Source organism: Glandiceps talaboti, chromosome 2, assembly GCF_964340395.1.
Source record: "Glandiceps talaboti chromosome 2, keGlaTala1.1, whole genome shotgun sequence".
NCBI classification, from domain to species: Eukaryota; Metazoa; Hemichordata; class Enteropneusta; family Spengelidae; genus Glandiceps; species Glandiceps talaboti.
The window spans coordinates 19,832,576-19,847,736 of NC_135550.1; the positions used below are offsets into that span (position 1 = coordinate 19,832,576).

At 32.6% G+C, this 15,161-nt stretch overlaps 1 protein-coding gene across 5 annotated transcripts in view; it reads left to right on the plus strand.

Annotated features, from left to right (window-relative positions):
• Window positions 1-15,161, plus strand: part of LOC144443456 (uncharacterized) — a 143,807-nt gene that overhangs the window by 122,084 nt on the left and 6,562 nt on the right. For 4 of the 5 annotated variants that reach the window (XM_078132947.1, XM_078132955.1, XM_078132970.1 and 1 more), the window contains 5 exons: window positions 5,945-6,069; window positions 8,125-8,318; window positions 12,281-12,387; window positions 13,465-13,609; window positions 14,305-14,420. In XM_078132947.1, the coding sequence (XP_077989073.1) occupies window positions 5,945-6,069; window positions 8,125-8,318; window positions 12,281-12,387; window positions 13,465-13,609; window positions 14,305-14,420 (687 nt within the window). The remainder of the gene's footprint in view (window positions 1-5,944; window positions 6,070-8,124; window positions 8,319-12,280; window positions 12,388-13,464; window positions 13,610-14,304; window positions 14,421-15,161) is intronic. The other variant, XM_078132939.1, reaches the window with a different exon arrangement.

A 15,161-nucleotide genomic window follows, 5' to 3' on the forward strand; every position in this document is an offset into this window, starting at 1 on the left:
TCAACAACACTCTGCAGACAGTTATGGACATAAATTTACCCAGTCACCAGGGACACATAACAGAATGACACATAATTACGGCTAGTTGGAATTTCAACAGTCTTTTTTTTTTCTCCATGTTTAACTTTACCTAGGTGATCTATGCACATTGACCCTAAATTAGTACTGTAAAAGAGGGGGAGGATGGGTTACCGAGGAAACCAGGATGAGTTTGAAGAGCATTACTGATGTATTATAAACGGCAATCCAGCCCTGATTAGAGTCAACTAGCTATTTGAAGTAATAATTGAAAGAAAAATTTCGGAAATCAAAATAATTGAAGTTAAGTAAACACTTTGGGGAGAAAATGTAGCGGGAGCAGTTGTCATGCCGATGAAACAAGTTATTAAAGTGTCATGGTTACTAATTAGAAGTGTGATTGTATTCCTTAATAGTCTGATGACATACTGACTTGATGGATGTACACTTAACACTATAATGATTTCCATCAAATACTCGTGAAATTTGCTTGGACAGAAATTTCATCTCCCAGTCTTGTTGTTTCACAGCTCAGATCATTCCATCAAACAAAGTCGTCTCCGATGAGTCTCATCTCAGATCTGCTCATCATTATCTACTACTTGTACAGAGTTCAGCACAAGATATGCAGTTTTACTGTTACTTTCTGCAATCTGTTGTATTGAAAACGTGGAAACCTTTTCCTGGACCAGAAAGATTCTTTTTGACAGATATTTTAGTGGATCAAATACACGCATGCAGATATCTGTCAAATTATTCATTGCTTTTTCATAATACATTCATGGACCCTGGAAAACTTTTTTTTTTAAATTTGAAAAACAAAAAAATCAAAATAAAACTATAAAATCATATCCTATTGCCAAGTCTAAGAATTCAGATGGCTCGAAAGTTTTATATAAAAACTGAAAAAAGGGTGTTATTTCAAAATAAATAATACAGAAACATATCCCAGTGTCAAGTTTTAAGAATTTTGATTGTGGAAACATTGTGAAAAAGCAATTAAACTTAGAGAACACTTGTTTTGTTTCGGTTTGTCATACTGCAGAAAAGTTTTCCGTACACTTTATGTTGAGGTAAATTTCAACAGCATTGAATCCTAGCCACAAGAATAAGAATGAAATATGAACAAATGAAGCTCACTCAGGGTGTAAAACTAGTCGAAGGTTCAAGCAGTTTTTGTAGAGTTACTACCAATAAATGAAGCACTTGACAACTACTTGACTACAGACTGATAAAACCTTCTTGTAGTCACATCTTCATCTCACATACCTCAACCAGGTATGCATCACTGTACGATTTGATGGAAAAATTTATTCATATTTTCTAATTATAAATTAATCACTTCACTTTGTGTTGAAAAAAAAAAGTTGACTTACAATCAATGCATAGAATGGAACCGGGCTACCCGGTATATTAAAGGAAAATAGAATTTCATGAAGAAAAATTATTCCACATGAGTTTCTAAGTACCCTGTATAAGAAAAATAGAATTTAATGAAGAAGAAAAGTTATTCCACATGTACTTGTAAGATCTAAACAAGTAATAAAAACATAATCTGAAATCACTGTTATCAGACTTCTATCACTTCTACTTTATACCAAGTAAAAAATTGAAGAAAAAAAATCAGCAAAAAATCTTCATATTACTTTTCTTATCTTTCCAAATGTCACTTCAAGTTCACACTAAGTCAACAAGGGAATTAAACTTTTAAAACGTCCTTTTTCTCTCCAGTAAAATATAAATAAATGACAAACAACAAACACATATCCTTAAACAGTTAACACACAAAGGAAAGACATCAAGGGGAAATGGAACACAAAATTTTATGGGGCTTCAGAACCTTGAGGTGTGACAATGTCAGTAACTATGCAGAATTAATGTAAATATGCAGTGATAGCGACATGTATATGTGCATTGTATCAAGCAGGGATATAAAAGAGAGGTAATCTGGGCTAACTAGGGGTGGATCAGCAGACGTGCACAGGGGATTTACTTCAAACTTCACTTCCATCTTCTTGTACTCCGTGGGGATGAAGACAATTTACAAGGCATAGCTAGAGTAAGCTAGACACTAGCCGAGTGATTTATAGTAAGTATTAACATCGCCACTGGACTCCTTGTCTGTCAGTCCTACACTGCTATGCCTAGCCACTTTAATGTAACTAGAAACAAAGTATAAGAGGTGTTTGCTGAGAGTGTTAAATCCCAAATAATGAGATTGCAACGGAATGGGCAGGGATTATAGGCAGGTGGACTGCTTTGATGAAATTGGTAATTAAGAAAAGCAATTCTGCATGGTAGGCGTAGATGAATTAATCAACGCTCCCATTCGCCTTGAAATGGAATCCAAGAAATTAATAGAAGTGCAATTGATTGTGACATTTACAACGTTGGACAAATGTACCATTTCAAACTTGTAATGGAGCTGTCATTTGACATGTCTAAAACACATTTATCTCCAGAGAATTCAGTCTACCAAATAAAGTCAGTGTCTTTGACACAACATAGTCAGTTCAGTTTACCAAATAAAGTCAGTGTCTTTGACACAACATAGTCAGTTCAGTTTACCAAATAAAGTCAGTGTCTTTGACACAACATAGTCAGTTCAGTTTACCAAATAAAGTCAGTGTCTTCAACACAACAGTCAGTTGTCTACCAAATAAAGTCAACAAAACATAATCAGTTCAGTTTACCAAATAAAGTCAACAAAACATAGTCAGTTCAGTCTACCAAATAAAGTCAGTGTCTTCAACAGTCACTTCAGTCTACCAAATAAAGTCAGTGTCTTCAACATAGTCAGTTGTCTACCAAATAAAGTCAACAAAACATAGTCAGTTCAGTCTACCAAATAAAGTCAGTGTCTTCAACATAGTCAGTTGTCTACCAAATAAAGTCAACAAAACATAGTCAATTCAGTCTACCAAATAAAGTCAGTGTCTTCAACATAGTCAGTTGTCTACCAAATAAAGTCAACAAAACATAGTCAGTTCAGTCTACCAAATAAAGTCAGTGTCTTCAACATAGTCAGTTGTCTACCAAATAAAGTCAACAAAACATAGTCAGTTCAGTTTACCAAATAAAGTCAGTGTCTTCAACAGTCAGTTCAGTCTACCAAATAAAGTCAGTGCCTTCAACATAGTCAGTTGTCTACCAAATAAAGTCAACAAAACATAGTCAGTTCAGTTTACCAAATAAAGTCAACAAAACATAGTCAGTTCAGTCAACAGAACAACACCACAGAATTGTTATACAAAACTTTAAAGAAAAAGAAAAAGAAAATGTTATCTTGTATAAAAAAGTGATATTCCAAGAATTGTCTCCACCTCAAAGAAAGAAGAAACAGAAATACAAAAAAAAATAAGTTTAGAAAATTTTGGTAGAGGTAGAATTAACGCACAACGGACTGTCCATACAAGACTCAAGAAATAAAAAATACAGTATCTCAAAAAATATTTTATTATCTTCTTTTGTTTTCTGAACTCCGTGCTATAAAATACAGTTTCAATTGCTATATATAATGTTTAAATGTATTATTTGTCTTAGTTTACATCTTTTTAAGGTGTTTTAGTACACAACCGTTACAGAAAATGGCACAAGAAAGTCTGCTTAGCTAAGTGACACCTATCAGTACAGTAATGTCATCATTCAAATACCCCTACCTAGTTTTTAAATAGAACCCATCATCCCATACTTACTGTACTACTGTAAAGGTGTTAATGCCATTTGCATTGGAAGAATTAACAACTTTCTGATCAAACCAATAATGCATGTATCTAATTGAAATGTACATCTTAACGATTGTACGACAGTTCACCATGGAAAACACTCAAAATGCACATAGTACTACAATTCTAGCATTTGAAGAATTAACGCCTTCTGATCAAGCTTAGTACAATCTCAACAATTGTAAGACCTTGTTTGGCAAGAAACACAAAAACAAACGCAGTGAATAATACAATTTTAGGAATAACAACTTTCTGATCAAAGTTGCTAAATAATTGGGGGGGGGAGGGGGGCTAACAACTTTGTACCATAGAAAACTAATACAAGTTGCCAAGATTTATCCATCTGACATGTACATAACACTGTTCTATATAGTTTACCTGAAACGTTATAAAATATTTGTTCTATCAACATTACCACCATATGTATGCTGGACTCAGTTGCTACGGGATACAGCAGTTAAAAAAAACTCTGTGATTCCTCAGACTAAAACAGAAACTGTAACTATTCTCCTCCAAATGAATTTAACTGAAAAAAGTTACTAACATTCACAAAATTCATAAAATGGGGGTTAAATTTAACATTTAACTTATTTCAATAAATGCTAATTTAGTTGTTAGATAGAGAATGGAAGCATACTAAGGATATCTTTCTAGTTCCCTTTTTTTTTTGGTTATAATTTCATATTTCAATTGTGAATAAGATGAAATGAGGCCATAATGGGTAGCCAATGTTTTGATATAATGTACTATAATTGTATCCAGGAATACATGTGTTTCCTTTTGGGAACAGGGAAGGGGGGGGATTTGGTAAAACTTGCATAGATTCCAATACCTTGAACCAAAATATGATAGGGAACTTGGAAACACTGGTAGGTTTTACCTGCTTGAAACTGTACATTTGTTTTATTGTATACCCATATGTTATTGCATTGTGTATCTCTTTGTTTCTTTTCTGTATCCATGTGTATGTGAGTGTTTCATTGAATGTGTATTGAATGAGTATTGTACTATAAATGTGTAATCATGTTAGTATCATATGTAATTATATTTCATTGAATATATCGCTATCAACATGTATGTGTTCCGTTGTGTATCTATAAGTACATATTTCATTGCATATCTCCATACATATAAGTATATTTGTTTCATTTTTTATCTGCAAATATGTTTGCATACTTATCTATAAGTATGTGTGTTTCATTGCGAGTATGTCTGTGTATGTATCTATGTGTGTTTCATTGCAAGTATGTCTAATGTATGTATGTATGTATGTATGTATCTATGTATCTATGTATGTATCTGTGTATGTATCTATGTATGTATCTATGTATTATCTGTGTATGTATCTATGTATGTATCTATGTGTGTTTCATTGCAAGTATGTCTGTGTATGTATCTATGTGTGTATCTATGTGTGTTTCATTGCAAGTATGTCTGTGTATGTATCTATGTGTGTGTGTTATATATGTCTGTATTTATCTGTGTGTTTCATTGCAAATATTTCTGTGTAATTTTGTATCTATGTGTGTGTTATTGCATATCTACAAGTATGTGTGTTTCAGTGCAAGTAAGTCTCAGTACATATCTACAAGTGTGTTTCAGTGATGTCTCGGTACGTATCTACAAGTACGTGTGTGTGTTTCATTGCGTTTACATGCTCCCAGTGTGAAACAGCTAAAAGCGATACAATGAATTGTTAAAAGCCATTTCTCAGTGTGAGATTGTTAGGTATGACTTTGATGTCTGTAAAGTCTAATGTCATACATACTACTCCAAAACTACATATGTTTGTAATACAGTCAGACAACAGCACAAAACCTGCCTTGCCTAGTAATATGTAACCTGCTGTCAGTCACAGACATGAAACCACTGCGTCAAACCAAATAGTCAGGCATTTTGTAAACGCTTGACAGTGTCCAAGAGAGACGGCCGGGCCATAGAGAAGACCAAATGTAGTTAAGATGTACATGATGTTCAGTGTCATTACCACATGCATCAGTTGTTTTGGATTATTTCAATGTGACTAACAAACTCTCATTGAATCAGAATTCCTTCAGACAGTAAATGACCTGAGGGAGACTGGGATAATCGCATGTGGATTTCTGTCTAAAATCCCCCAACACTTGTACCAATTAGATCGACACAACTGAATCACTTACTCAATTTTGGTCAATGGATTTGATTGGGCTTTCACTTGATAGTCTTTTCACTCACAGGAATGACAATGTCCATGTCGGCCGACCCATGCTATGAGAGAGCATTTTTTCTCCGTATGAAGTCCACTCTGACCAAGAGAGGAGTACATATCAAGTCGTCAGGCTTCAAGGTAAGCACTGAATGTTTTCAGTTATCCATATTTTTCAAAGTATATAGAATTATTAAAAACTTCCCTGTTATCAGTGGAGCCAAAACAGATTAAACTTTAGGATTTTTCTTTTGTTCTGGACCAACTTGTTTGTATAGTCTGCCAGACAATTTTTTCCCCGCCTAAATTTTAATCCAAATCCGAACTGGGCCTTTGAAGTTACTATTCTATCTTTGAACAGGGTCGTATGGTCATTACAAAATTTCAAATGCAAAGTTGACAAGTATAGGGTAATTAGACTATAAACTTTTATCTTTGCAATCTCGAACAATTTCCTTTCAATTCTAACTTTCAAGTTTTGGCCAACTGGTTTGCTAATCCCACTCATTTCCCAAGATGCTTTGTTATTCAGCTGACAACCAATCAGAAACAAGACTCACCGCAACTAGTAGACCCAGTCATGCTGAACACATTATTGGAGAGAAATTTACGAGAGTGATAAAATCACAAGGCTTTGAAAAGTTGGAAAGTATTCAACAGAAACTAATCAACCACTTGGGAAAAATTGTTTTGATAAATTGAGGGAAGAATTGTTTCATTTTTTCAAACAAAAAAACAAAACATTACGTAGATAACTACCTATTCACATCTGTTACGGTGCATTTTATTTATTTTATGTTTCTCATGAGTCAAACAACCCTAGGCTTCATGAATTTGACCAAAAAAAAAATGTTTTTAATGTAACGCCACGCCTTCTGTGGCTGATCACAAAAAACTCAACGTCACTGGTGGCAAGATGGTACAAGTGTGTATCAGTAAGATGGCAAAACCACAAGTACGTATCAGGGTGAAATTTCAGGATCTTTATTAAATCAAATGGTTTCTTTCTGACTTTAATTGTTTTTTCTAAGTCATTCAGACTATTAAAATTATAATTATGTACTTATGAATTGCATCACCAACATCCACTCATATACACACTTTTATTCTCCATTTACGCTTTGTGTGTTTTGAAATGACCAAACCCAACGATTTTAAAGTGTTACATTGAGAAACCTGCTCACCCTTTGAACTAGTTCCATGGAAACCCTAAATACTTGTATAAAATGCAATGTCTACAATACTTCATTATACAATGCCATACATTCATAACTTCCACTTAAAATTTGTATTTTTTCAAACAGTTGTTTAAAAAAAATCTGCATTTCAACTGTTGATGTCTTGTCAAGACAGACTATATAGTTGATTTTGGCAACTTACTCATCTTCTGGTTCAAGTTCAATACATGAATATCAAGAATGACAATAGAAATTATTACTAAGTCCTTTCAAATATGTAGATATCTTGTTTTCTTTCCAATCAGTGTTGCCTTTTAGTCACCAGTGTTCTCATTTCTATCCATTACTAAACACAACATATTGTACCCATTCTTTCTAAACTTACATCTTGATAGTTTTCTAATCCATTATCCATTATCACCTCTTTTTTTCATAAACTATAAAACTTAAAAAATGAAGATCGTGAAATTATGATTTGATCCTGTTGTTCTTTTTAATTAATCAATTTTATTTTCTTTGAACCCACTACAAATTATCATAAAAGTAATAATTACAAATTTAATTGTACAACATGCAAATCATTGTAATATTTTTGTAAACTGTACAGATGAAACTATTTTGTCCATAATTTGTAAATAAATATTTTTTTATGCATGAATATAAAAAAATTATTATCAATACATAATTTGTAATTTCATTTCTTCATTTTCTTCAAAAACTGTTCTGCATAGCCTCCCTTACTCACCCTCTTTCAATAATTCTGTCTTCATACCCTCGCAAGATTACGAGGAATGTAAAATACAAACTACTTTCACTTTCATTTGTAACTTAAAAAGCAGGCAAAAATATAAACTCAGGTATTTTCTTATCTAAACAACTTAGAAATTCAGATTATTTTGCTTTTTTTTTTAGCATTGGTCTTTGACACAGCACATCAACTTCTAATGAAAAAAGAAAATTCAACAATTTATTTCTCCTAATTTTACTAACTTTTTCTTCATTTTGTTTTGTATTTTAGGTAGTTCAAATTACAGGTAGACTGAGACCAAGAATGATTCTAACTCATACACAACGCCAACCTGTAACTATCATAGGCTTTGTGGCTTTGGCGCATTCACTGCCATCACCCACTATTAACGAGATCCGTATGGAAGGCGATCAGTTTGTTAGCAAGACTAACTTAGACTTGAAAGTCTCATTCTGTGAACCAAGGTAAATACTCTTCACTTTTTTTTTTTTTTTACAAAATTTATACTTTTGAAAATTTGAAGTATTAGAATGACTTTTATTTGAAAGTTACAAAAAGATACAATGTATGTTTTAATTTCTCCTTCGGAACACTTTCACACCAAAATAAAATGAAAACTTTGCAATACAGTTTTTAAAGTCTGAAAAATACATGTAATTGCATGTGACGACGTGATGATGTTGCGATAACGTAACATGATTTATTTCACGTGATTTATTTTTGTCTTTAGTCACTCTGTATTCTCAACTGTTAATGGTATTTTTACACATTTCGCAGTTTATTGACTGGACATTAATCAGCTATATGTTAAGTCAAAAGTAGTGTCTAGGTAGTATGATGACATCACAGTATTCCTTTGTGATTTTATTAAATCCCTGATTCAAACAGTTTTGCAGTCTTTAAAGAAAATTTTGTTTTGAATCCTAGAACCAGACATACACTAGCTTGTGTAATGGTATGGATTTGGGGCAGTTAGACAATTTTTTTTAAATTAACAGCACAGAATTTTTAAAGTAAAGATGATATTGAATGTTTCTATAAGACTATAAATAAACTGATTGATGTACAATATATATATATTTTAAACATGTTCATCATGTTCTGTTATAATTCATATGAACTGTTGCTGTCACAGGTCTTTTCTTTGGTTATATGTTACAGTGTCTTTAGAAAGTTTGTGTTGCAACAAACAACCAAACTCAATTTTTAAAATTTTATATGCATACTTTTTGGGGGCCTGAATGCGTACTTTTAAGTAGTGAAAAACCAACTTGTACAAGTACTGTAGGTTTATATTGTACATTGTGTCAACTTCTTTGTTTTAGCCAGACACAGCTTGAGTCATGACACAAACATAAGATTCAATTTTTTTTTTCAAAACTGTAATATTTGGCGATGAAATTGTGACTATACGTATATTGGAATCAACATCATGCGTGTTTCACCTGGCAGAACACAGAACGTTACCATAACTTAAAATATCAACACTTTTTCCTTCAATATACATGTACTCATTCAGCCTATCCTGAATTTTGTTTATTTTAACATTACATTCTAGGAAAATTTGCTGCGCAATCAAATCTTGTTGTGATTGCTGCTCTCAACACTAAATATCATGCAAAAAAACCTATCAATTTTGAGAAATTTTTGAAATTTTTGGGAGGAAAATAAGAGAAGCACTTATTCACAATTGAACATTTCTTCTCACAGAGTCAAACATTTTTTGGAAGCGAATCCAAAATTTCTCGTTTATTTTCATTTTCACAAGATGTTATTTATAGATGCATAAATGAATGATAAATAGTGTCAGATGGATTAAAATTTAAAACCGTATTTAGTAAATATTGTGAATTGAAAACTAAAAGACACAGTACTGAGAATGACTACAAATACACACAATGTGTAATATCATAAGCAGTGATCAGTAAATATCAAATTTGTGCATGCAACTAGTAGCAGGTTGTACAGAACAATCAAACCTTCAAAAATGATGTGAATTATGTTGACACCAATCGCAAGGTCAGCCAAGTAGTCAAGATATACTTTATCCCTGTGACTCTAATATACACAGTCATACTGTAAATATGAAGCCAATATTTTATGGCTTGGGGTAGGAAAGTCATGCTATCTTGTATAACATTATATTTTTAGGGCCGCCATAAAACAGTTGGAAGTGGGAAAGATGAGATAGTTAGATGATACATGATGATAGACTGACTGATTGTGACTGGTTGGTCTTGTCTAAATTTTGTAGCTGGGAGGATTAAAGTCATAAAACATTTAGCTGTGAAACGCAACATGAAAGTTACCATTATAGAGTGTGAGAGCATGTAAAATCACCATAGGGAGACATCCAGAGACAGTCATAAAGACTACTAAATAAATGGATGATGGTGGAAAGATGACAATAAATGACACGTCTTGCTGACCTATTCCGCCATTATTTGATACTCCTAAAATAATAAAACTGTCAACTTAGCCTGCCACTACACATCAATAAATCATTCACACTAAATTACAAACTAGACTTCTTCAAAAAAGAAACTACCATATCTGTCTTCTCATCTCCAACTCCAGGATTAGTAGATGAATATGGCCATGATCTAGACACAATGTTGAAGTGAGCCCTCTAGAGTCTAATTAGAGACATCTGAAATGAGATCAGGTCATGGCCTCCAGTAAAATGAAGCCATTATCTTTGATGCTAATTTTTTTATCCCTTTGGAAATCTTGAATGTATAAATAAGGCTTTTTTTTTTGCAAATTATTGTTGAGATTATTCAACAGAATATTTAAATGTTTGGCATCAAGTGAATTGTAACAGTGTACTTTAGCAAACCACCCCCAATATTGACATTAGCTGTAGTATAGCAATATTTGTACAAAAAAGGATTTAGAATTCATATCTAACTGAATATCTTAGATAGCAACATTAAAGTGGCCATATGGATGAGGATTATGTATTTAAATTTGGATTTTTAATTTTTAAAACAATTTTATCATGGCTTTCTACTTGAAAAATCAATGTGAAACAACATATACCAAGTCCTTGTTTGTAACTCAATAAATTGCAAAAAAGTAATATGTATGTAAAATGTTTATTATTGTACGTACAATAATTTTTTTTTTTTTACCAGATTTTTAGCTTTTTGCAAGTTATTGTATGACAAACACAGACTTGGTCTATGTAGTTTCACATTGATTTTTCAAGTAGGAAGCTATGATAAAATTGTTTTATAAATTAAAAATCCAAAATAAATTCCCAAATCCATATGGCTACTTGAAATCAAACACATATTTTTGAAAACTTTAATTTTGTAAATGGTTTATTGAAATTGTGGTACACACAAAATAGAATAATATTCCACTTTGTAAAACATTTCTGTACTTATTACTACCAAACTAGAGAGACTATAGAGTTCCAATTAGGCAACTTCGCACACATTTTTTGTTACAAATGACACTAACGAAATGCAGACACTGATACAGCACACACACTCATAAAATGCTATAGTCTATCTAATACTGTGAACACAAATAAATTGTGGTGTTGATTTGCGTTCACAGTGAGATAAATAAAATGTATTATTTTATATCCTTGCATGCTATTAGTGTCTGTATTTTGATTTCAGTAATTCGTAACAAAAAACGTTGTGAGACGTACAGAAAACTTCATGCCACCTAATTGTAACTCTATAATCTCTCTAATTTGGTAGTAAAAACCTGTCCCTCTAAATGTTCAAAATAACCAGTGTTTTCACTACATTATATCAACTGATGGCTACAAGCAAGGATACTTGGCACATTGTGGTAGATACTTATGTCAAAACCACCCAAGATTAAAAAAGAAAGAAAAATCAAGTCAAAACATTTTGTAAATATTATGACTACTATGGGTATAGTTTTCTATCCAGATTTTCATCTTATACTCTCCTAGCGACATGTATAAATCATAACTATAGAGGGCAGTATAGTGAAAAGGACACTTCTCCTGCATGTGTACAGAATGTGCCAGGTTCAAGCCATATACACATCTATCAGCCAACCTTCTATTTATTTCCCTGGTTCAATCATTTGATTAGTTTATTAATGATAATGACAAAAGGTTTCCTTTAGTGTGTTCTTTTGCTGTTTAATACATGTACAATGTTTGCATATAATCATATACTTCATAGTGATATGATTGCTATAGTAAACTAATACAGAGTCATCCATTATTACATTTGTAAACTAGACTGCAAGATACATTGTATCACTCCACCTCAGCCCCCAAAAAGGCTTGACTGATGTGTGAGGGCGCCCCAACATGGCATGCATACCTTACAGACTATTATTAAATCACCTTGAGTGATCATAACATAACATGCAGAGAAATTATTACTGTAATAACGAAATGTTTTTTGTTGTTGTTATTTTGTGCTCACAGGATAAACCAATACATGGATTTAACATCAAGTGACGTACTAGGCAAGAGTTTTTACGATTTCCTACATGCAGAAGATGTAGCAGCAATGAGATCGAGTCACTTTGACTGTGAGTATAATAATATCGATACATTGATATTAAATCTATTAAATCTATAGTGCTGATAAATAGTAGATCATTGTAAAAGTTAGAAAGCTCTTAGATGTGTCTTGATGTCTTCTTGAATTTATCAACAGTGGATGACGAAGTGGTATACTGTTCATGAGAACACACACACACTTACCATATAACTTTGTATTACAATGGGGCACATAAAGTTGACTTGTTGTTTAAAGTGGACAAGTTGCAGATTTACTGTTAATCTAGTCAGTTATAATAACCACTTTATTAGCATTGTTTCTGAACATAATCCCAGACAGTATTAGTTATTACCAGAGAGATAGGTGGTACAGTTGAAATATCCAATAACATAAGGAAGACAATTTATTGTCTGTCTGATATGTAGTTATCTACATGTACCCTATCATATAGTACTGTTTTTATGTGTGTAGGTTTGTGTACAGTATTTTTTTGATGTGTGTAGGTTTGTGTACAGTATTTTTTTGATGTGTGTAGGTTTGTGTACAGTATTTTTTTGATGTATGTAGGTTTGTGTACAGTATTTTTTTGATGTGTGTATAAGGTTTATGTACAGTATTTTTTTTATGTGTGTAGGTTTGTGTACAGTATTTTTCAGATGTATGTAGGTTTGTGTACAAGTATATTTTTGGGGGGATGTGTGTAGTCTTGTGTACAGTAATGATTTTCTAACTGTCTACAGCAGATTAGCTTATCTTGAAAGAAAGTAATATATTATACTGGAATGGCTCACATCACTGCATCACAACAACAACAAACTTTCTTGTTTGCAGTCATTTTATATCAAGATTTCTTGAAAACCAATATTAATGATAGCAGATCAAATTTGCTAGTTTAATATCTATATATATTAAAAAAACAAGATCATCAGCAATGCTATAAACCAATCTATATACTTGAATCCAAACGTAATCTAAATCTGTACTGATTCTGAATCTGAATCTAAGAATAGAGTTCATAACTTTAAAAAAAACACACACAACAGTATAAATCTATACTAACTCTGAATCTGAATCTAACAATAGACATCTTGACCTTATTTTATAGTGCTGACCAAAGGTCAGGTTGTCACCAAGTACTTCCGATGGATAACTAAAACTGGTGGCTATATCTGGCTTCAGACTAGTGCAACAATAACCAGTACAAAGAATACAAATGAACGTGTGGTTGTGTGTATCAACTATATACTCAGGTAAAGTGAACACTTTTATAAGTTTTTATCACTAACATTATTTAAATGTCCAATTTTGATCTTATGTTTCTCCATACCCACTTTTAAAATGATGAGGTGTCTGATATTAAAATAGATAAGAAAAAAAAGAACAACTCGTAAGTGTCTGCAAGTAATGTTGCTCTCCATTCATAATTATACTTTTAACAGTCAGGATGCCTCACAAAGTCATTTATGTCAACCAATTGGTTAATAAGGGTCTCAATTTTCAGCAATATAAATGATAATTTTCAGATTTGTATGTGATGTCTGTAACTTTTTTTTTCTGATCTTTTTTCGTTCAATTTTGGTCACAGATTCAATAAATAAAGGGTTGTTAAACTCATGAGACAGATTGAAATAAGTCCATCCTTACATTGAAATTCAAACACCACTGATTTTCACTAGCTTATGGAAACCAGTTTATCTAGAGGGGTCCGTGGCTTTGATTCTTCTTTAAAAAAAAAAAACATCTCAAAGGAACTTCAAAGCCACGGATAGCCTCTAGACTAGGGATCAGTGTGTATCACATGTGTTGTATCTTTTTTTTTAAAGCTGTTGTCACTGGATGTACATTTCCAATGAATAAATTAATATTGATATACTCCTCATTAATATATATAATAGTCTTATTTAAGTCTTTCAGTTTGTCATTATTTTGTCATTTTCTTCCTCAGCCCTGTAGAATATAGGAATTGTGTAATGGATATATCCCAACTACCAAACAGACCCACCGATACATCAGAATCTTCCGATACATCAGAAAGCGAAGCTGATTCAAGCAGTGATTCAGGTAGGATCAAAACAGCTCAACCAATCAAACCGACCAATAGGAAAAACCACCTGTTGATCAACCAATCATGTTGCTTCACTGTCTTGTAGTAAGACCTTTGATCTATACTCAAAAGGTTCCAAAACAAAGGTGGAGGATGACCTTACCTCTTGAGAAAGTCTTTGATTGAGCCTTTGGTGCTATGTGGCCTGTGCTCATTTTAAAGTTAGCTGAATTGACTGAGGGTCTAGCAGCTAGACTAGTTGACCAGGAGAAAAGAACCACCTGTTGTTCAATGAATAAACTAATTTAGTGTATTTTACAAGCCAATTATGAAGACCTACAAAAAAATCTACCGATCAACCAATCAGGCTTACCCACTGTTAATCAGTGAATTGCTAATTTTGGGTAAAATACATCTGTTAATACTCTAATTATGCAAAACAGCAAAAATGGCATCAGTAGATCAAACTGTTGATAAAATGCACCCATAATAATTGGCCAACCAGGTTCATAACCAGCAGAAAATGCATTGCATGCCAAGCATACATGGGGTATTTTGAATTGTTTGTTTATTGTTGATGATGTTTCCCTTTGTAATAAAAATTTAAAGTCAAGTTATTTTCATATAGCATAAACTCCTTTAAAGGAATGTAGTACACTGTTAGTTGTTTTTTTTCACCAGTGTCAAATTTTATATTATGAGAGAAAGGAGAAAAAAATTCTTTATTTCACAAGTTTTGTGTACGATTCACTCTAAGT